Here is a 24386-nt window from a genome sequence, read left to right as displayed (position 1 = left end):
CTGAGAGGAACGATGGTAGGGTAAAAGGAAGGAGAGAGGAGATCGAGAGAAGAGGAGTGAAGAGAGGAAAGACAGAAGGAAGGGAAGGAGGGGAGAGGAGAGGGAGGAGGCAAGGAGAGGAGGGGAGTTGAGAATAAGAGAGTAAGCATGGAAGTAAAGGAGGAAAAGAGACGAGAGGAAGGAAGAACGAATAGAGAGTAGAGGAGAGCAGAGATGAAAGGGAGGTAGGCAGAAGGGAAGAAGAATAAAGTAATAGAGAGGAGAGGAGAAGAAGAATTATTAAACCAAGGGATGTGAGGAGAGTTGAAGAGAGCAGAGGAAGAAAATACAAGAAAGAGTAAAAGAAAATATAGAGTTGATTAGTTAGGTGACTCCATGCGGGTCACTGCTAAGCTCATTTCAGCCTCACAACCATGATTTCCTCTAACCCTCGTCTTTTTCACTGCCAGCCTCAACCTCTAACACTGCACTGTCAGCTGAGGAAGTATCGTTATCCAGTAGACTTGATGAGATTTGGGAGGCTCCGTAACACCCCTTCCTCATCGATTTATTTTTTCATACCTCTTCATTTTCGGTATGCTTTTTATGTCGTTTTATTATCGACGTGGTTTGCAGCAATAACATACAAGAGGGTACTGAGATGTATTAGGTAGAATAAATTGCAAAGGTACCGGTGTTACGAAATTCCCAATACCACTTTAAGCTTGGGTGATGATTATCTGTATTTTCGTACGTGCATCAGATATGTGTAGCAAAAAAAAAATAATAATAATAATAATAATACAAATAAAAATAAATGAAAAAATAAAAAATCAAGGCATTGTCGTAGAATTTATTTGAGTGAGTGGTAAATGGTTATCGAAACGGAACGTATAGTATAGCATTTCAAAACCTTTCTTGTTTCAGCTTGTAAAGGAAGCGAGATTAACGATGCGTTTTCATTTCCTTTACCACAGTCCCCAGAGCTTCTTATCCTCTCAATCTCATATTCTCAGTCTTCTTGTCCCTCACGCCCTATACCCTTATAATTTACTCCCCACAATCCTATTTTCCCTCAGCTTTATACCCAACACCTCACAGCCTTACACCCCTTCTTCCCACAGTCCTGTATTCCCACAACCTTGTACCCCGACTCCCCACACCAATATTCCATCACCCCACAAATACGCATTCTGCTCCCCAAAGCTGTATATCCTACTCTCCACAGCCATATTCTTACTTTCATGTATTATAACACCCATCTCCACAGCCATACACCGTTTCCCCACATCCACGTATCCACATATCCACCGGCCCCACAAATACATTTCCTGGCAGCCTCGTACCCACACTCCCTCTCCCTTTTCCCTTGACAGACATTTCCTGAATTTCAATCTGGTTCCTGATCCTGGATTCGAGGGAAGTCCACCGTCCAGATTACACCCTTTTTCACTCCCCCGCCGCCCACCAGCTTTACCCTACCTGTGTGTGTGTGTGTGTGTGTGTGTGTGTATGTGTGTGTGTTGTGTGTGTGTGTGTGTGTGTGTGTGTGTGTGTGTGTGTGTGTGTGTGTGTGTGTGTGTGGTGGGGGGATTGACGATATTTGGGAGAACCAAGTGGCTTTTCTGAGTCCACCTCACTGCGCCACACCGCATCAGTTTGCCACACTGCACCATACTTCATCACACTGCACCGTTTCATCTATTTCTGCACCGCATTATACCACATTGCCCCACATTATACCAGTCAACCACATTATAACACTCCACCACACCATGCCACACTACACCTTTCCACCACACTGTATCACACTATAACGGTCAACAACACTGCAGTACACTTGGCCACTTGTACATACAGTAGCACTACTCCATACTCCACCATTCCAGCGTTTACTCCACAACACCACATCAGTCCACCTCTCATTTCACATCTACCAGCACACCTCTCATTCCATCACATCTCACAAAGTCATCGTAAAACTTTAGGTAGTCATTCATTGCTGTAGAAATGGACAGAGTTTAGTGTTTCATTCTCCCCTCCCCCCCACCTCTGGATCCTATGTGACCCCACCATAAGGCGAGGAAAGAGGTCTGGATGATGATGATGATGATGATGATAGCAAATACGTGGTACTTTTCGAAGGTCCAATATCGTCAGTACATCAAGATCACTCCACCAGCTATCCACCTCATTAGCTTGATGTATCTCTCTCCCACACGAGCTTCTTTGTGTTTCTCAGGATTAGTAACTCCTAATCTCTCCTCCGTTAGCTGACCTCTCCAGTTCGAAAAGTTCACTCATGAGCTGAATAAATCGCCTGGAGATAGCTAGAGAAGATTCCAGTAAATGTGTCATCATATTCAGCCAACTTAACTCTCTCATTAGCTGGATGCATCTCCCTCCTCTTGATCTTCCTTAGGGTCAGCAACTCGTAATCTTCCCCTCCATTGTCCTCCCCTAGTACAGGCCGCCTCCACGCTCGATAAGCCCTCAGGGCGCCCCATAAAGCCTTCTGAAGGAGATGGCTTCATAGGGGAGAGGGGAGGCTTTGGCAGGGATGGACGATACGGATCAGAGAGGGAGAGCTGCAAGGCGTGTTTCTATTGATCTGATACTTTTCCTGCTGATACATAAGTGTACTTCTTCCTTTTTTTTTTTTTTTTTATGAGCTTCTATTTGCTGCTTCAGAAATTTCCGCCTAAAACATAATTCTAGACTTTCGTATGACCGTACAGTTTATTCTAAATCGCTTCACAGAAAGGGCTGCGAAATCATGTGTGCTATCCAGAATACGGCCCACACAGGTACAGTAAACATATTATTACAACTGTTACACACTGAACTATAATTATTTAAGTATTTATGCAATGCTGTATAAGTAGAAATTGTGTTACGTATGTGTAATTCATGTTATCACGAGAAATTGTAACAGTCATGAACAAAAGTATGACCACGGTTGTCCGCCATCATTGCCCTGTCATCCTTTCATCTCATCCTTCCCGAAACAACATCAGGCATAACATACCCTTCTGTTGTGCGCTTCATATTGCCAATACATGAAAATACAGCAGTCCATGTAGCACCATCCACCCCCACTGCTGAAAGGGAAGTGTAGGCGAACTTTGCTCATAGCATTCTCTGTAATTTTTGAGTGTAAATACTGCACAGAATAAACAAAATAATGTTCGGCATAAAATTTTGTTGAATTTAGCTCAGTGCCCTATTACCAGCAAGCACCACACACGACAACCCTTGAGTAATTAAATCATTATGTAATTGAATTGGCCAGTACCATCAAAAAGGGGACGTGGAGTGGGGAGGCGAGGTCGGGGAAAGGGTGAGGGTTTGAGGGAGGTTGGAGGGGTGTAGGAGGAGGTGGGGGCGAGAATTGGGACGGGAGTGAAGGACGAGGGGAATAGGAAGAGATGGGGTTGATTTGGGGGGTGGATAGCAGCAGAGCGTAAGGGGTGGGGAGGAGAGCACGGGTGGGGGAGAGTAGGGGGTGAGATGGGAGGAGAAAGCAGTGGGGGTGGAGGAGCTGGAGTAGTAGATAGCAGGTGAGTGTACGGGGTGGAGAGGAGAGCAGAGTAGGGGGGAGAGTAGGGGGTGAGATAGGGGAAGAATGAAGTGGGTGTGGTGGAAGAGGGGCAGTAGAGATGGGGACGGGGTGGGAGAGGAAATTATTAGGGGGAGGGAACAGTTCACGACTGACTGCCTCGCTTGGTACACTGATTCAAAGCTAATATTTACAAGTATTTATTTGCACACCGTACTTATTTTCCAGGCTGGGGCGGGAGTGATAATTAGTAGTAATAGTATTTCAGCGGCAAACACGTGATGCCGACCTTTTTGTTTATTTATTTATTCATTTATTTATTTAGTTCGTCAGCCTAAAAAACTGAGGCACTGATATTCGCGTAATGAAGCAATTATTTGGTACTGAAAGACGATTTTTATTAATAATTTGAGAGATGATTTATTGTTACAGGGTTAGAAAGTCTCCATTAACCTTTTCATAACCTGTTATCATCACCATCATCAGGCTTCTTTTTCACACCTGCAGGTAGGGTGAGGGAGGGTCCAGGAAGAAAGGATGGGGAAAAATACAGTAGCTAAAACAGGGGGCGGGGGGGGGGGAATCATCTACAGGTAGCAAGAAAATATATAAGGCACTGGTTGGAAATTGTATGTAGACAATTTTCATATTTTTGCTTCAGTCGACGATTTTATTCACCTCAGGAGGGACATCTTGGACTTAACCCCTTTTGTCCGAAACGTCTTTGAGATTCTATTCGTGCTGCTGCTCGAAGGAAAAATCTTTCATTTGAGCACCTCACGAAGGGAATGAATTTTTAAAGAATACCAGTTCAGAAAAGGATTTCCTTCCCATGCCTCTACAAGATTTAGGAAATGTTTAGGAATACGGTTGTGTCATGGACCTGTGTGTGTGTGTGTGTGTGTGTGTGTGTGTGTGTGTGTGTGTGTGTGTGTGTGTGTGTGTGTGTGTGTGTGTGTGTGTGTGTGTGTGTGTAATATAAAAGAAACCTCCCCAACACTTACAAATCCTTTCAGGAGTGATAGAGTTGTGGTAATTATGGTAACTGACTAACTGGTGGTGATGATGGTAGTTGGAGCTGGTGGTGGTGATGATGGTAGTTGGAGCAGGTGGTGGTGATGATGGTAGTTGGAGCTGGTGGTGGTGATGATGGTAATGGTAGTAGTCGGTGGTGGTGATGATAGTTAGTGGTGATGGTGGTTGGTGGTGATAATGGTGATGATGGTAGTTGGTAGTGATGGTAATGGTGGCAGTTGGTAGTAGTTGGTTGTGGTGGTGGTTAGATTTCCGTCTAAGCAAACCATTTTTTAACGCCTTTCACCACTTTCAAAAGAAATGAAGAACACTGAAACTTTAAAACATGATCAAAAAATACTTTAAGAATCCCATAAAGAGCTCAGTATAAAAAAGAAAATGCATTATAAGGTGTACTTGTCTCCATAAGAATTACCCTATTTTTCCATTCAGATTACCATATCCAAGTTATTTACTTTTTTTATAACCATCACAACATTCCTCCACCGATGCTATTTTTGAACAAGCAGACAAAAATTGTTTGGCATTGTACTTTGCAAACATTTTCTGTAACCTAAAATAAAAGAAAATGGTAGGTTAATGGCTACCTAAACAGACAGTATTTTAATGGCCTACCCTGATAAGGTTGTCATACTCTACAATTAAGGCTACTTATTAAAGAAATACCCCTACAGACGATATTCTACTAATGGCCTACCCTGATAAGGTTGTCATACTCTACAATTAAGGCTACTTATTAAAGAAATACCCCTTCAGACGATATTCTACTTTTTCATTCACAGCATTCACACACCGTCATATGAGTGCCTAATTATGACGAGTCCAGGAAAGGCAAAAGACAGACTTGAGGGGAAAAAATTCAAACGGCAGTTAGCCCTTATTAGGTATGGTAATATTAAGCAGAGCAAACTAAAGAAACCTGTCAAGAGTTCTTTATCAACTGAGAATAAATCACAGTGCTGCCTGTGTCAAACCAATGTCAACTTCCAATATGTACATTCCAGAGGTTACATATACTCGTCCTTCTGTACAAAGCCGATTCTTGGCTGATACTGAAGGCTTCAGTCAACACAAATTTGTTAAATACATTGATCTTGTCTTAGAATATTGTTCATGGAATTATACTGCCTTCTAATACAGATATAACAACTCTCTGACCATAATATATAAGTTTCTTTAAATCCACACAGATGGAAGACATATTAATGAAACCACATTTTTTTTTTTTTTTTTTTTTTTTTACATTAAAGTATTGTATTTGAGTTTCATTGAAGTACAAAACAAAACATTCCTTACAAGAAGTTATATGTATGATGACTGATTCTAATTAAAACTAGTCTGCGTCATCATCACTTTGTTGGTCCCATCCTTGCAGAGTAGGTTCTTTGTAGAAGTTATCAGCAAATACATTCCACTTAGGCTTCTTAACAACAGGAATATCGATTGGTTCCTCTTTCACTTCCTGAAAAAAATAAATACAAGGAAATATTACAAATGCAGATGTTATAATGAATACACAAATTGCAAGTGCAAATGTTATAACTTATCATAGCTAAAGAAGGCTGAATAATAGTGTGATACCTAAAAAGAATTAAAAAGTAGTGAAATCCTGCATGTCAGATTTGGAACTCAGGAAATGAACTGTGTGGTCTTTGTCCAAGAAGTTAGATCATTTTTGTTTTGTTTCATTTATAAAGGCTCCAGCATGCAGCATGACGAGGTAAGAAAAGTCTGTGTGCATTAAAAAATCCATGATTAATAAATGTAGTACTTTTCTGTCTGATAAATGAGGAAGGTAATACATAAGAAACAGTAAGATACATCATTTGGCACTATTTGGGCTTGCTTTCTTCACTATTTAAAGTAGCAGTACTTTAAATCTTCCATAAAACATTGAAAACAGTAGGGTACATCATTTGGCACTATATGGACTTGAATTCTTCACCATTTAAAGTAGCAATACTGTGGTAGGTGGGGGCACTCACCATCCACTCACTTAATGTAGTGCTGCTCTCAGGTGTCTGCCCTTTCCTCTCCTCCAGCCTTCTTTTCTTCCAGCCTCTTCTGTCTTTCTTTCCTTGTCCTTCTGCCTACAGGTGATTTTACACTCCCTCTTCTGTCTTTCCTTCATTCTTTCCTCCTCCTCCTGCCTGTGGGTGACTCTACACTGAGTGACAAGCCAAATGGTTTCCTGTACACCAGGAAACCATTTACTACGCTGGGTGGTAACCATATAACCAAATTTTGGCGCCTGGTGGTTTAGTTGGTAATTAAGGCGCTTAAATCGGATTGAGCTGGTGATGGTTTACATCCATGGGGTGGTTGGGGTTTATTGCTCATGTAATGCCACTCAGGAATGAGTGAGACTGGTCACTCTCATCTTAAATGTCAGGACCAACTTGTCTAGCCCCGAGCTTCTACGCTCCTTACGGGGCCACATAGGATTGGATGATGGATGGATGGATGACTTAAGGCAGGTTTCCTGGGAGCAAGGAGGGGCTAAGGTCTTAGATGAGTGCTGAAGGCTGAGGCAACAAGCTAGGAGTGCTGAGGGGATTTTTTTGGAAGAGCTAAGGCTGAACAAACACCCTCCCCCCTTGGTGCCACCATTGTGTGCCACAACAAGAAATCACCCTTTTCAGTACAGTATTTCAAAGTCATATTTATGGCTACACCAAATATGCTGTATATCAAAATACAGTGGGTCTGTTTTATGTGGGTGCTGATTACACTACCCACCCCTTACACGATACCCCCATGCCCTACCCCATCCTGGGGTTTACACAAGAAGATTGTGGTGATGAACCCCAGATAGCTGCCTCCAACATTCAAAATACCCATGTGGTGATGTGGTGGTCAGGGGATGCTGACGACATGGCCTTGACAAGGCACACACACCACTTTGGGTGCTCTTTCCCTGCCCCTTTCACCTACGCTTGCTGAGTATTGTGTCCCAGCCTTGGACCATGAGCACGTTAAAGTCCTGCACTGATTGAAGGGAATGTTAATTTGGAAGGTACATTGATTATGAAGAGAAATGCCAAGCCCATTAAAGATTTCTGGATGGTATGCAACATAAAAGACTCTATGGTAAATGATGTGGTAGCTTGGCAGAAGATAAAACCTGAAAAAATTTGGCACGATGGAGAAAGCTGCTTCCCCATGTCATCCCTGTAGTTCCACCTGTGACAATCACAGATGCTCTGTGAAGAATAGCAGAAGTGGCAAGGTCCATCCTGGGAAAAGGTTTGGGAGACATTATGAGGGAGGATATCTTGCAACCTGCTGACTCAGAGGTGCTGATGACAATGGACATCATGAGGTGGAGGAAGAGAAACAGCTATAGGAAGAAATGTCAGAGGAACAGAAGCCTCCTTAACCCTTTAACCGCGGGCATTGTTTTGCCCCGACTGTCCTCTCCCGCGGGGGTTTCGACCAAAATGTAAACAAACTTTAAACCTTTATAACTCTGCACAGAATAAATCTAGAGCGAAAAATAAGGTACCATTAGAAAGTACTAACCTTCGGCTTTGCAATGATGTAGGTTTCATGATTTCGTTGACTATCACTGGATGGGCAGTGCCATTAGAAGTGAGCGATCTAAAATCACTATTTTTTGCTCACACACCATTACCTTTGCTCATACACCATTACCAAATGCCAACCTCATTCTGATAATAATACTATAAACATATATGAACACTGCACATACGATAAACACCCACTCTGTGTTCACTGAGGCAGGTAAAAGGCACTGTAATTACCCGCACTTCACTGCCACATCAGCGGTGTTGTAATCACTATTTTTCGCTCACACACCATTACCAAATGCCAACCTCATTCTGATAATAATACTATAAACATATATGAACACTGCACATACGATAAACACCCACTCTGTGTTCACTGAGGCAGGTAAAAGTCACTGTAATTGCCTGCACTTCACTGCCATATCAGCGGTGTTGTAATCACTATTTTTCGCTCACACACCATTACCAAATGCCAACCTCATTCTGATAATAATACTATAAACATATATGAACACTGCACATATGATAAACACCCACTCTGTGTTCACTGAGGCAGGTAAAAGGCACTGTAATTGCCTGCACTTCACTATCACATCAGCAGTGTTGTCACTCACACCGCTGGACAGATACTGATGCGTGTTTGGTGCGGGGTGGGGTGGGGGGCCCGGGGGTGGGAGGTGGGGCCCCGGGGGGGGAGGAGGGAGGTGGGGGTCGGCTGGAGTGAAAGAACTTAATAGCTACTCTCCCTTGAAACAATTGGCGCACGGAAAAAACGCGGGGTATTCAAAATATTCACAAACATTCGAGAATGACACCCGCGGTTTGGTCCAGTTTTTGCAATGTCATTCTGGAATGACACCCGCGGTTAAAGGGTTAAGGTCTCGCCTGCAAGCAACTCAAGATGCATTCTTGTGATGGCAGACATCTTGAAGGATGCCTACCTGAACCTGGATTGCCTAACTGAGAGGCTGTAAGACATTTGCATAGACACTGACAGTCTTGTGGCTAATAAAAACCAGTTGTAAAATGAGATCAGTGAATCCACACAGCAGTTTATAACTAATTTCTTGAGTTGACCAACACCACCTCAGCCACCTCCATCTTCCTCCCCACAGCCCAGGCCTTATTCTGCACTGGACTCATCTGATGATGCTAGGGGGATTGATTTTGAAGATTCTGAGGCCTATCCTCAGCCATCAAGGGGTTAGAGGCACTGCTCATTCCTCATCCTCTAGCCCATCAGCCTTGAATAACCCCCTCCTAACACAACTTGGTCATCCCTATACTACTGTGTCAAGGTGAGTTTAAATTCCACTGTTATTACCATTACTCTTGTACAGGCAATATATTTTACCAAGCCTGTTGATGATCAGTTTGTGCTTATGCTCATGTTTGATGGGGTAACAAATTTCAATATGGCCAAAATAGAGACTTCTTAAGAATTCCTGGAGGTCTCCCCATGTATTACCTGTATAACAGTGTACTGTATCTTGTGGAACCACTTACATGGAATTTGTTTATGAGGGAAATTTAGTCCCCACATTACCTGTGTAAAACAAGGACCCACTGTACATTTTATGTGATGAGGTATGTCTTTTATTTACAAGTAGTATACTAAGACATGGAGAATTAGTACACAATTTAGTGTAAACAGTGCAAACTTACTATCATACCAGTATAGGTGACAGTTGTTTCAACCTTGATCCTTCACTGCACAACATGATAGCTCACTAGCTAATGAACAAGTGGTTTGAAGTTTAGTGCTCCAGAACTACTGAGTATTCCATAATCAATTAAATCATCCCAGTGACTACGTACATATTCCAATATGATTACTTACATTTTTAATCTTCTCATCATCTTCCTCTCGTTTACATTTCTTGCCCTGCTCTCTCAACATTTCCATGAATGCTTCTTTACCAGTTGTCTCCATTACCTTTTCCCGGCCCATTACACTTCGTGTCTCTGAGAGCTTTTTTTGCAGCATGGTCCTATGCTTCTCAATTGCACTGAAGAGCTGTACCACACCCCTGTGATCAAGCAAAGCAGTGTTAATAATGCATACCCAGTGGCTGTATCAAAGACTTCAACCCAAACCTTTCTCATATTGTTAGACACAAACACAACCACCACAGCCATCCAACATCTGTCAAACAGTATGCTGTAAGAACCTCTTCCATAATTATACAGTAGTACCCTCCACAACCTTCTCTTCTCAGAGACAAGACTTGACCCTGCCAGTCTGCAGTGTGAACATCATCATTCTGTACATCAGTTCAGCACAAAATCCAACTCATACACGACCCACTCTACTTTCACTGCAATGCTGACCGTCACACAGCATACTTCCATTCTTACAGCACAAACAATCTTTTAGGATGACTGTAACAGAAGATTGGCAGAAGCAGTCTGCCTGAATGGCTGGATCCCCACAGTCCATCAAGTTAATGTCTCTTTGAGCCAGTTAGGAGCCACAACAACCATGCACTATAAAAAAATCAAATAGCTAACTTGAGATAATTGTTGGTAAAATGTTGCCAGCTTGGGTTCCCATAAGATACATCAGAATATACAGCTACTGTATGTCTGCAACATAGTGTACAGCAATGAAAACAAATTCAATAAACAATTTAACCATCCACTCACTTGTAGTGCAGCTCTCGGGTGTCTGCCCTTTCCTCTCCATCCTTCTTTCCATCCATTCTCTTTTGTCTTTCTTTCCATCATTCTTTCCTTGTCCTTCTGCCTACAGGTGACTTTACACTTCCTCTTCTGCCTTTCTTTCCTTCATTCTTTCCACTTCCTTCAGCCTGTGGGTGACTCTACACTGAGTGACAAGCCCAATGGTTTCCTGTGCACCAGGAAACCATTTACTACACTGGGTGGTAACCATATAACCAAATTTTGGCGCCTGGTGGTTTAGTGGGTAATTATTGCGCTCCAAACGGATTGAGCCGGTGAAGGTATATAGCCAAGGGGTGGTTGGGGTTGATTCCTCATGTAATGCCACTCAGGGATGAGTGAGGCTGGTCACTCTCATCTTAAATGTCGGGACCAACTGCCTAGCCCCGGGCTCCTACGCTCCTCATGGGGCAATGTAGGATTGGATGATGGATGGATGGATGAAACCCAAAAATATCAAAATCCACAATGCCTGTTAAACTTGTTCATATATTTTTTGGATACATACCATAATTACCTTATACTGTAAAGTTACTGTTGTTGTAGCTTCTAGCTCACATGGATGTGAACTCAGTATACTGCAAAAATGCAACCTTTCATCCAGATGCTCCCACAGATCTTGTACAGTATTGGGTTTATATTGAACAGTAAAATGCATATGGTATGAGGGCTGAAATTATCATGAGGGCAAATTAGGTTATTTGTGAGTAATATGTACTTTTTTTATGTGGTAGGTGGGGGCACACACTATCCACTCACTTGATATAGTGCTGTTTTGGGTGTCTGCTCTTTCCTTACTTCCTTCCTTCCTCATCTGTCTTTCTTTCCTACATTCATCTTCCTTCTGCCTATGGGTGACTTTACACTCCCTCTTTTGTCTTTCTTTCCTTCATTCTTTCCCCTTCCTTCTGCCTGTGGGTGACTCTGATCACTCTCATCTTAAATGTCAGGACCAACTTGCCTAGCCCCGGGCTTCTGCGCTTCTTATGGGACGACATAGGATTGGATGATGGATGCATGGAATATACTTCATTTATTTATTTATTTTTTTTTTTGTAAAATACAGAAGGGTGATGACCATATCAGTCTAACAGGTGGCCTCAAATTCTGCTGATAGGTAGTTTCTTAAGTATGAATTTCAGGAGGAGGCTTAGGAAGGATTATACACAACTGTGGTGTACTGTTGTTTATCTTGCGTGTAACACAGTGTTGGGTGATGAAGGGGGAAAGTTTTCAGTGCATATGTACATTGCAAAAAAGCTGACCATTTTTCATTGTCCTTGTCATGGTGGTGATGATGATGGTGGTGGGATGATAGTAGTATAGTATAAAGCTGCTCACATGGTGTGGACCTTGTGGTGATGTGAACTGTGTGTACTGTGTGAGTCTCACGTTCAAGTGGCCCTTGAATTGGCGTAAAGTACTTTGTTCCTTAATGAAGATAACCTGTACTGTATAACGTGACAGTGGCTCAGTATGGTAATGCTGTTATTGCAGCCTGTTATCCATTTAGTCTCCCACCCAGTAGTTACAAAATAAAATACCAGCATTGCTGCTGCTGCCAAATATTAAGTAATATCTCTTAGGAGGAAAACAGCAGGTTCTGAATGATCCCCTTTGAGGTGCAGGGGACCAAAGCTAAGAAAAGAATAACATCTGAAGAATATTAAAGTGCAAGTACAGTACAGTAAAAATGTTCCACTCATCCTTATTGTTCCAAGAAAAATATAAACTTAACACAGTATCTATCTACATTCGGTTTCTTTCCTGTACATGGTACACAGTGAATCCCATATCTCCTAAAAAATAGTAAAATGGCACCAGCTCCTATCAGCTGCAGTAAGCTAGCACTGGAATCATACCTAATACAAACCTGTATTATGTTATGAAAACCATAAATGGCTGTCAGTGGCAAGTAAGACCTTGTAAACATACCTCTGGACCTACTACAAATAAATAAGAAAAATGAACTTACTGTGTAGCAATAATTTTAAGCTTTCGTTCCTTTTCATGGTCTTTTTGCAAATCTGGCTTCACTCTAAATCTCTCCTCCCAAAGTTTGTGCTGGAAAACAAAAAAAATAAATAAATACCCTGGACTCAATTATCATCATCCAAACTTTACTTTCTAGTAACAACGGAGGTGAGTAGGATCCAGAAGAGAAGTATGAAGTACTGAAATAAACCTATCAACAGACTACAATACAGAGAAATAAGCCATATATCCATTCACTCATAATTCATGTCACTGATAAATTATGTTATTCAACCCTTTACCTGTTAGAGATATCTCTCAGATACATAAAATCATCTGTCAGCAGCCAGAATAAAATCCAAAGTTCCTCTCATACAGGAAGGTATTACAATCAATAATCCATTTAATGAATTAACTGTTGTTAAGCTGTTTTAAATTTTGTTTGTACTAACCAACCAGTATGACATAATAACCCCTTCACTACATAAAAGTTTCCCTACAATTGATTAAAAGTGTCTGCTGGGATTAAGTCAAATACCTGAGACATCATCATATGAAGGAGGTAACCCCTTTAGTATGATGGCAACTTCAAATTACTCAAGTCACCACCAGATTTTATTCATACCCACAATGGCGTGGGAAGTAATTCCATCTTGTGCAGTGTTTGTGATAAGTGGGTGTATAAGAGATGTCGTGATGTTAGAGACAGACTGCGAGATGATGCTGATTTCATGTGTGTGGTGTGTCGGGGAGAGCATGTGGATATTACTAGGCATGAAAGAATTGATATTATAGTGTCTTGACAGAACTTGCTGGTGAGTCTCTTTGAGTGTGTGGAAGAGTTTTGTTATTTGGGAGACATGTTATGTGCTGGAGGTGGGGCAGGAGCTAGCTCTGTGGCTAGAGTGAGGAGTGGTTGGAAGAAGGGAACTGTTGCCACTCCTGACATTGAGAGGGCTCTCCCTCTGAGCTAAGGGATCTTTGTATACATCATGTGTTAAGAGTGTAATGCTGTATGGTAGTGAGACCTGGGCACTAAAGGAAGAAGATATTCGCAGCCTTAAACATACAGAAATGGCAGTGATTAGGTTGATATGCAGTGCGTCCTTGAGTGCAGGACCTGGGGGGGCTAGGTTTATAATGGAAGAGTTGAGAGGTAGGATGGGACTGGAGCGTATTGGTGTTTTGATAAGGAGAGGTAGATCGAGATGGTTTGGGCATGTGGAGAGGATGGGGGATGATAACTGGGTGCAGAAAAAGAGAAGTGTTAATGTCGGAGGTAGGGTTTTGAGGGGCAGACTGAAAAAGACCTGAGATGAGGTCATTGAGTGTGCCTTCAGGGTTAAGGGACTAAATAGGAAAGCTGCCAGAGATTGAGCAGCATGGAGAGCAGCCATTAGGTGACCAAGGCTGACGCATGCAAGCATGTCGGAGCCTTCAAAAACGAAATGGAAAACAAAAGAGAGATCTTTTGTAGTGGAAAGATCTCTTGCCAAATGGCTACTGGTATATCTAACCCTTCCAATTCAGAAAGCCTCTCCAGCTGCTTGAAACTGTGGGAAGGTAGTCAGGATACAGTGGAAAATAATGGTAAGTTATTATAATGGAAGGGTTTGGGGAAATGGCTTTTAATCCCTTCAGTATTAGAAATCTACACACAATGTTGAACAAAATGTTACCGCAATGGCCTAATTAAGCCAATATATATATATATATCTATCTATCTATCTATATATATATCTATCTATCTATATATATATATATACGGTACACTACTGTATTACTCCCCCAATAGTTGCAAATTATATGTGATTATCTGTTTATTACCACTAACTAAACTAAAGAGGCAGTTATAAAGCAATAAAAGTAAACAATAAAAACAATTCAATGCATGTCATAGGCTAGGCTAGGATAGGAGGTTGCATAGATGGAGGGGGGCAACAGTCACTTAATTACATAAAGTTCTGCACATTTTACTTCACTTTACAATTAGTTAAACTAAAATGTAACACTTGGAATATAATAAACTAAAATGTAGCACCTGCATTATAAGAAATTAAAATGTAACCCTTTGAATAAACACTAAGTCACATCTCTGTCAGAGTTCAACTACCTTCTGCAGGATAGACTTATTGAGGTTTTACTGTACTGTATATATATATATATATATATATATATATATATATGAGAGAGAGAGAGAGAATCTTACCATTAATTCACGTTTATACGTGGAAATCTCCTCAGGTTTCTTTTTTATCTCTGCCTTAACCTTTGGTTCAGTTTTCACTTTTCCACTGCTGTCCACCACCTCAAAATTGTCTTCATCTGAGTCCACTTCCTTTTTAACTGCCCAGTCTTTCTTGGCTTTTGATAATATAACATTGTCTGATTTCTTGGTAGATAGAATCTTAGCCATGACATTTGCAAGGCCAGATCTGTCACCTTCATTGTTTGTGTCAGCATCATCTTCACCTCCATCATCTTCATCATCTCCTGAATCATCATCATCCATATCATCAAATTCCTCTTCCTCTGAGGTGCTACTGGCATCCCCAGGTAACACTGAATGTGCATCAGATTCAGCTCTGGAAAGGAAGAACAGGGACCATTAATTTTGTTAAAGAAAGAAATTGTATGCAGCTCTCATGGATTTGGAGAAAGCATGTGCCTGAGTGGATAGACATGGAATGTGGAAAATATTAAAATATAAGGAGTAAGTGGGAAGTTATTGAGTGTTGTGAAGAGTATGTATGAGGGTGTAAGGGCTGCAGTGCATGTGGATAGTAAATTGAGTGAACTTTCCTATCCGAATGTTGGACTGAAACAGGAATGTGTTTTGTCTTCATGGTTGTTCAGTTTGTATACAGATGGAATTATAAAAGAGATACAAGGTTGGGCAGTGAATGTTGGAGTCGCCCTAATGAGAGAGGGCAGCAAATGGAAACTTCCTGTTCTGTTGTTTGCAAATGCTACTGTGTTCTTAAGTGAAGACAAAGGGGAACTGCAAGGCTTGGTGAAAGGGTTTAGGAGAGTATATAAGAAACAGACTCTAAAGGTGAATGTGGGGAAGAGTAAAGTTGTGGTCTTCAAGAGAAATGAAGTAATTGAATGCAGAGCGAGACTGGATAATGAGGAAATGGAAAATGTGAGTGCATTTAAATACTTGGTAGTGTGATGAGTAAGAATGGAAGTTTTGAAGATGAAGTGTTTCAAAGGGTACAGCAGGGAAGAAAGATTGCTGGTTCATTGAAAGCAATGATAAAAAATTGGGAAGTGAACATGGAAGTAAAGGAGTCGCTGCATGACAGTATTGTGATCCCCACTCGAATGTATGGAAGCAAAGCCTGGACCTTGTTGGAAGGACACAAGTCAAGAGTGAGAGCAGTGGAAATGAGTTACTTAAGAGGAGCATGTGGAGTTACATGGAGAGACAGATGACAAATGAGGAAGTGAAGGGGCATTGTGGTGTGGATGTAGATATGAGAAAGCTAGGAGAAATACACTGAGGTTGTTTGCTCATGTTGAGAGGATGGAGTGAGAGACTAACTAGGAGACTGTATGAGTGAGGTGGAGGGAAGTAGAGGCCAAGGATGAGATGAAAGGATGGAGTAGAGATACAGTATATGAGAGGGGGGGTGTTAGCTGGGGGGAAGGGAGAGGAAAGGCAGGGGACTGGGCGACGTGAAGGCAGTTTGTTTGTAGCTATCCTTTGTGGGATTAAGGCATCTGGCTATAGATAGATAGATTAGGTTTAGTAAATTAGGACTTACATTGGGGTTACATGGAGGCAGTTTGTTTGTAGCTATCCCTTATGGGATTAAGGCATCTGGCTATAGACAGATAAATAGATTAGGTTTAGTTAAGTAGGACTCACATTGGGATTTGGCTGATAGGTATTCAGGGGCTCTCGATGTTACATTAATGGCAATCCTAGTAAGTTGAAATCGGGGGGTCTGGGGGCAAATCCCCCATTGGGATAAGCTAGCGTAGGATACATTAGGTAAAGCTGAATTCTTAGATTTCCCGTAGATTTTAATGACTGATGCACTGACGAGCCTCGTCAAGGAGATGGTCGGTAATCAGTGTCAAGTCAGTAAACAGCTAAAATGGTTGCTTATTTAAATACAGTACCTCAGAATGGGTGTACTGTATGGTGTTTTTTCTGTTCTTTTGTTGTAGTCAGAATTCAGCACTTAACTATCTTGTGTTGTATATTGTACCAAAATTGCATTCCTTGAGATTGTGAGCTTGTAAGAATATACCTGTAGTTGGAATCGCCATTCTCTTTTGGTGATTTTTTTTTTTTTTTTTTTTAACCTCCCCCCTCCAGAAAAAATAGTGGTATTACTGATACAGGTTATGGACTACCATAAGGTGTGATAACAGCTTTTATATCAGAGGACATGAAGCACATCTTTGGTTATATTATGATAGTCCTGGACATCAGTGCTGAACTTTAACATTACATAAATACAGCAAGGAAGAATTTTGGAGCGTACCCAGAATGTCAGGATCACCCAAGATAAATTTATTAATGTGTGACTTGTAGAAAGAAACTTGCCACAGGTTATGGACTACCATAAGGTGTGGTAACAGCTTTTATATCAGAGGACATGAAGCACATCTTTGGTTATATTATGATAGTCCTGGACATCAGTGCTGAACTTTAACATTACATAAATACAGCAAGGAAGAATTTTGGAGCGTATCCAGAATGTCAGGATCACCCAAGATAAATTTATTAATGTGTGACTTGTAGAAAGAAACTTGCCAGAAACTACTGTCATAGAAGGTTGGAAGTGAAGAATTTCTTGACCTTCTGTTACAAAAAGTGAAGGATCCACTAGGAAATGCAGAACCCACAAGTCATTGACTAGCTTGTACGGAACAATGTTTCTCCAGCTTCATGTTGCCCACCCGCAACCCCATAACATCATGTTACAGTAAATCTCTTTGCTGTGAACTCACCTCGTCATTGCTGTTGGAAATTTGGGCAGTAATTGATGATACCTTATTTCGTGAGAACAAAGTGTGTGTGTGTTGTGTGATGTGTAGAGGGTGAGGACGACGATTAAGCCGTTTTTAGCCTGCCAGAACAATGTGTTTTTGTTTACTTCACACTGCATGTGTCTGACCCAGGTGTCAGTATTCAGTGTCTTACTAGTGACGACTGCCTCTTGGGACAAACAATTTTTACATGTTTGTCTTCGTTTTCCCTGCCATTACTTGTATTGAATGCTTTAATGTAACTGTTATATCACTTTAGATCAAGGGAACCACTTGTATAACTTTATTGTAATCTGTGTGAGAACGCTGAAGTAAACTGCTTTTCGGGGCGATACTACAGTAGTAGCACAATATGAGGCCTTCCTATTTATTTATTTTTGGTTAGTAGGCCATTTAGCTTTTTGAGTCTTCACAGAACCACCATTTCCTTGTGTTGTATATGTATCCTGTTTACTTTTGATTATTGTGCATGTTCTAGGCATTTTTTTTTTTTTCTTCAGAAGATTCTTTTCGGCAAAATATTGATAGTGACATGAAAGAATATAATTTTTTACTCCCAAGAATTGATTACTTCCCGTTCTTTGAAATCCAAAAGAACGGTTATTACAAAACAGTAAGAGCTGAATATTACTGTCATTCCGAAACAGTTTTTCCAGGACACCCCCCACCTTGTTGTTTTGTTCTGGTGGGCGTAATCGACGTCACGTATGGAGTTCCTAGATGATTCCCCGTCGGACGATTCCCCGTCAAAACATGGAATGATGAACAAAATAGTTTATGTTGTGAAGGCATACAGAGTGCATATGCAACAAAAGGAAGTGGTGGGTCTTGCCGCACACCTTCGGCAAAGGTATACACAGTCAGTGGTTACAGATTTGTGCATGCAGTGAAAAAGTTATATGATTACTTAGTAGCCTTCAATAAACATGCATTAGAACATATGTTTTATGAATTATGCACAAAATGGTATGAACATGTAAGTTTGAGAATCTTATCGTACTATGTCCTAAAGTGATAAGTTTCTCTTAGCCCAGCATGAATGCAAACTTGAATAAAAGGGAGGGGGGTCAGTACAACTCATGGAAAACATACAAAATGAACAACAATAAATGTTACTAGAAAGACACACACATCAAAACCTCACAGCAAATGGTAAACAAATATAATCTAAATCGAGTTTAAATGCCACTCGATAACAACAATTGAAAGAAGTACCGAGTATTTAGATTTTGCAGTTGTTGTTGGTGTGATTTAAAGTTTGTCTAAGACAAAATGTCTCAGGAGGATTTCAAAATGGTAAATATGCTTTACTTAAGCAGCAGGAGCATGTTACCAAGTCAGTTCTTGGTAGCATTTCATATTTTTCTCATTGTTTTTGGGATGGTAAATGAACATTTCACATTAAATTTCATTCCCTGTTGTTTTTAGCCTTGTACCTTCCATTGTATCAACCGTCTTACCTTGTAGAGAAACTAGGAGAATCAGAGGTGAAACTGGTCCAGTAAATAATATGTCTACACCCTATACTGCCACAGCAGTTCAGTGTAGGAAGGATGTCTCCCAGTGAATCGTTCTTCATAGAGTCAGCCTTTCAATGTACACAAGATCAACTCAGGTGTTGTAATAGCACAGGCTTCTCGCATTTTTTGTCTTTATTTTTCCAAGTACAGTACAGTAATTAAACTGTCTGCTTCACAGCTCCAGAGCTACACTAACTTCACAAGGCCACTAGTAAAACTTAACAGAAACTCCTCTATTCTCTCCCCTGTCCTTTCATAACCTTGTCTGATCCTCGAATGTTCTAGTATGTACTTCTAGCAACAACAGTTTTCTATGTTAGAGACATCCAAAATATTCCAGAGCTATTTTACAGTACAGTACAGTATGTACCACTTTAAATGCTTAATCGTACAGACTGACGTTAAATTACATAATTTGACAAACAGTCACCTACTGTAAATAAACATCTTAGATAAAAAGAGAATAAAAATTAATAGATAACTTTACAAAATACCTCTGGTTACAACAGCAGGCTATCTGTCAACTCCAGCTTGTAACTGAAAATGTGAGACTTATCGGGAACCTTCCATTATCATCTAAGTAGCACTCCTACATCTCAACTATATATATAAATATATATATATATATATATATATATATATATAAACTAATGGAGAAGTGAGAAAAAGTGAGCACATGGAGAGAACACTTTAATGAATTGTTGAACATAGAGAATGAAAGTAATGCAAGTATAAATGGCTGGGAGAAGGAGGGAAGTGAGAAAGGAGGAAGAGATCAATAGGACGGAAGTAGTGGAAGCAATGAAGAAAGTCAAAATGGGGAAAGCCTTAGGAATTGATGGAGTGTGTGGTGAAATGCTGAAGCATGGGAGAGAGATAGTAGTAAAATGTATATGGAAGATGTACAGATCGGCCTGGGAGGAAGGTTGACTCCTGGAGGATTGGAAGTCAGGTACAATTATTCCCCTATACACAGGAAAAGGGGAAAAAGAAGTGTGTGGTAATCATAGGGGCAATTGTCTTCTTAGTGTAACAGGAAAAGTATATGGTAGGATACTTACTGACAGAGTTAGGGAAATAACAGAGGAATTAGTTGAGAAGAATATGGAGGTTATAGGAAGGGAAGAGGTTGTGTACAGATATTCATCCTTAGGTCTTTTGTGGAAAAGTTTCTCAAGAAGGGAAAGATGTATGTGGCCTTCGTGGATTTGGAGAACACATATGACAGAGTGGTCAGATAACGAATATGGAAAATATTAAGATTATGTGGAGTAAATGGGAAGTTGTTGAATACCGTGAAGGGTACGTATGAGGGTGCTAAGGCTGCAGTGTGTGTGGATAGTGAACTGAGTGAATTTTCCTGTGTGAATGTTGGATTGAAACGGGGATGTGTTGTCCCCATGGTTGTTCAATCTGTATATGGATGGGGTTATATATAAAAGAGATACATGGTAAGGCAGTGGATGTTGGAGTTACCCTAATAAGAGAGGGCAGTGTTTGAAATCTCCCTGTACTGTTGTTTGCAGATGATACTGTATTGTTAAGATGAAGGGAAACTTTAAGGCTTGGTGAATGAGTCTGGGAGTTTGTGCAAGAAACGGAATCTAAAGGTGAATGTAGGGAAGAGTAAAGTTATGGCCTTCGAGAGATGTGAAGTCACTGGATATACAGGGAGGTTGGATGAGGAGAAAATGGAAAATGTGAGTGCAGTTACATACTTGGATGCTGTGATGAGTAAAAATGGAAGTTTGGAAGGTGAAGTGCTCGATAGGGTACAACAAGGAAGGGAGGTTGCAGGTTGTTTGACAGCAGTGATAAGAAACAGGGAAGTGAGCATGGAAGTAAAAAGGTCATTGCATGGCAGTATTGTGATACCAATTCTAACATATGGTAGTGAAGCTTGGACCTTGTTGGAAGGACACAAGTCAAGAGTGAGAGCAGTGGAAATGAGTTATTTGAGAGGAGCATGCGGAGTTACGTGCATAGACAGACTGACAGATGAGGAAATGAAAGAGCATTTTGATGTGATGTGGATGTGATAGAAAGCATTAGGAAAAATACACTGAGGTGGTTTGGCCATGTGGAGAGGATGGAGAATGAGAGACTAAATAGGAGAGTGTATGTGAGTGAGGTGACTTACACCCCCCACACTTACATACCTCTTTACTCCATCCCTACATCTCATCCTAGGTTTCCCTCTTCTTCTTCCCCCCTCCAACTCACTTATATACACTCTCCTAGTTAGTTTCTCACTCTCCATCCTCTTCATATGGCCAAACCACCTCAGTGTATTTCTCCTAATACTTTCTGTCACATCCACATCACACCACAATGGTCTTTCATTTCCTCATTTGTCAGTCTGTCTCACCATATAACTCCACATGCTCCTCTCAAATAAGCCTTTTCCACTGCCCTCACTCATGACTTGTGTCCTTCCAGCCAGGTACAAGTTTCTCTCCCATACATTAGAGCAGGGATGACAGTACTGTACTGTCATACAACATTTTTTTTTTTTACTTTCATGGTCACTTTCCTATTTCTTTTCACTGCTTTCAAAGAACCAGCAACCTTTCTTCCCTATTGTGCTCATTCAAGCGTTTCATCCTCTAAACTTCCATCCTTACTCGTCAAACTATCTAAGTACTTAAATGCACTCACATTCTCCATTTCCTCACTATCCAGCTTCACTGTGCATTCAGTGACCATTCCTCTCGAAGACTACAACTTTACTCTTCCCCATATTCACCGTTGGATTCCATTTCTTACATACTCTCCCAAATAAAACCATATCACCAGATTCCTAAGATATAAAAATGGGAAATAGTATGTTGCACAGTTCTAAGTCAGCTTTCATCTCTGACATTGCTTCTGCAGCTTAAAAATAAGCAAGATAATATGGGGTCTCAGATGTATACCCTCATTGACCTTTTGCTTACATTTTGTCCATTAAAGGCAATGCATTATTGTTTCTTGGTGGTGTTATGGTCATAGGTGGTATGTGTTTGTTTTCATTGGTGCATCATGGTCCTGATTCAGCCAATCAGAGGGCCGGAAGTGGTCTGTTTTCAAATTTGAAATCAGAGTCAAGATGGACTCTGTTGATGACTAAGGATAAAATTTGAAATTGTTCTTGGTTAGGACTGAATGGCACAGATTTAGGTTAGATTAAGTGGCATGTGGGTAGGTCAGTACTGCCTAAAATGGCTTAAAATTCAATTGTTTCAGTTTATTTTTGACATTTGGAAAAAAAAAATCAAGTTAAATGTTTATAAAGCCATAACACATTATTAAAGACCCCACAGTGTCTCACTTATTACTGATTTGCAGAAGAAACATCAGAGAAGAAACTTGACTTTGAAATGTGCAGCTTAAGTATTTCTGTTATTGTTGTAGGAATCAGATATTATGACTTTGTAAACATTTAGCAAAATAATTAATATAATAATACACTCCACAATAGCTGAGTGGTCACTGGTCAGCATCGCTGAATGCAAAGCTGTCAGCCCATTGGCGCTGGGGTTCAAATCCTAGTCCTGGCAGCTGGCATCCTTTGACTGTCCATCCACCCTTTATGGATTGGTAGGTAAAATGACTGTATATAGCCTACCTGGGGGAGGTAACTGTAGTAACCTGGATAATGCAATGGCCTTGTATCCTAGAATATTGGGTGAAAAACCCACCACAGGCTCAAAGGCAGCTTAAGTTACTGAGATGAGCACCCTGGCTAAGTGCCTCGTGGCATTTACCCACACTTTTACCTTGATACTAATAGCACTTGAGTTAGGTTTGTTTAGAGTAGCATTGGCATCATTCATTAGCCTTAAACTTTTGCAGCACAGGTATCGGTATTAATAAGCAACACAGTATCATCTGCATCAGAGTTGAGATACTCTTGCCCTCACCACTCATTTCCATCCCCATCCTTCTCTCCATGACTTGAATTTAAACCAAAAATAATAATAATAATAATAATGAGCAAAAGAGTTTGTGCTCATACAGTGTCAGGACAGGGAAACTGGACCTTGTGTGTAATCTTGTACCTTGAATTTCTTGTATCGCTATGGCTAATTTTATCCTGGAGCTTCATGTACATCTTTGCCCATTATCTGTTTCTCCCAGTCATGTGTCATATGTTAATTTTCAAACCAATCTGTTACCGTCTCCTTACCACCTTCTATGCATTCATCTGAAGTTTCCCTCTGGTCAAGCTATAGTTGGTGTTTTAGGTAGTCACTGTTTTTCTTCTAAGCAATCAAGCAAGTAACAGTGTTCATCCTAAGGGTTCTACTCTTTCTTAGTGTTAGATTGCTACACTATGGTTATGTACAGTACAGTATAGTATGTGTAGCTGGTGTATATTTACTTTTCAGCATTTTACTCTGGAGTCACTGAAGAGTATAATGATATACAGATAATCATTTTAATATTTCAGGTAGTCTGCAGTATATAGAAAATGACTTGCCTAAGCTATGTCGAATTTGTAACTGGCTGCCGGGAGTTTTTGAAAACTTCTGAGATGCTGGGAGACTCTTGGAATTTTAACAGTTCAGACCAAGATGACAGTATATCCTACCTCAAAAAGACTCTGTGTTTCAAAATGGATGAAGCAACAAGCTCTGAGAGAAGGAAAAAGCAGACAGTAGAAGAGGAAGAGGAAGACATTTCTAATATGGAGCATGAACCACCTGACCCTTCATGCATCAGTCTTTCCAACTCTAATAACTTCATCACCTATGAATACCATATTGTATACAGCATCAGCCACTCTGTCCCCACACTGTACTTCAATGCATGGCATGCCTCTGGAAAAATATTAACTCTACAAGAAGTATGGCAGCGTATAAATGAACAATTCAGTAAGCACATTGAAAAGAATAAGTGGAATTCTTTGACACAAACTGAGCATCCTGTACTTGGTCGACCATTTTTTCAACTGCACCCATGCCATACAGCTACGTTAATGAGAGATTTGTCTTTTGATAGTAACTTTACTCCGGAAAGTTTAAAGAAGTATATTATAAGTTGGCTTAGTATGTATGGACCAGTTGTTGGTCTGGAAGTTTCCATTGGCTATTTTGATAAATAAATCAATGAAACATG

General features: G+C 40.6%; 2 protein-coding genes across 2 annotated transcripts; one reads left to right on the top strand and one right to left on the bottom strand.

Annotated features, from left to right (window-relative positions):
• Positions 1-5848: 5848 nt before the first annotated feature.
• LOC145406588 (RRP15-like protein) lies at positions 5849-17831 on the bottom strand. The gene is made up of 5 exons (XM_080277663.1): positions 17728-17831; positions 14969-15344; positions 12761-12849; positions 9944-10133; positions 5849-6035 (listed from the first exon to the last, which is right to left on the bottom strand). The coding sequence occupies exons 1-5, from the start codon at positions 17733-17735 to the stop codon at positions 5907-5909; spliced, it is 792 nt and encodes a 263-aa protein (XP_080133789.1). The 5' UTR covers positions 17736-17831; the 3' UTR covers positions 5849-5906.
• A 4913-nt stretch (positions 17832-22744) lies between these two features.
• Positions 22745-24386, top strand: Atg10 (Autophagy-related 10). Its single transcript, XM_080277781.1, has 2 exons — positions 22745-22869; positions 23723-24386. The coding sequence occupies exon 2, from the start codon at positions 23740-23742 to the stop codon at positions 24370-24372; it is 633 nt and encodes a 210-aa protein (XP_080133907.1). The 5' UTR covers positions 22745-22869; positions 23723-23739; the 3' UTR covers positions 24373-24386.

The sequence above is a fragment of the Coenobita brevimanus genome, chromosome 71 (genome assembly GCF_032717465.1).
Source record: "Coenobita brevimanus isolate Jiangsu-jjx chromosome 71, ASM3271746v2, whole genome shotgun sequence".
In the NCBI taxonomy this organism is placed as follows: Eukaryota; Metazoa; Arthropoda; class Malacostraca; order Decapoda; family Coenobitidae; genus Coenobita; species Coenobita brevimanus.
The sequence above is the reverse complement of the archived record's forward strand: the minus strand, read 5'-3'. Positions and strand labels throughout refer to the sequence as shown.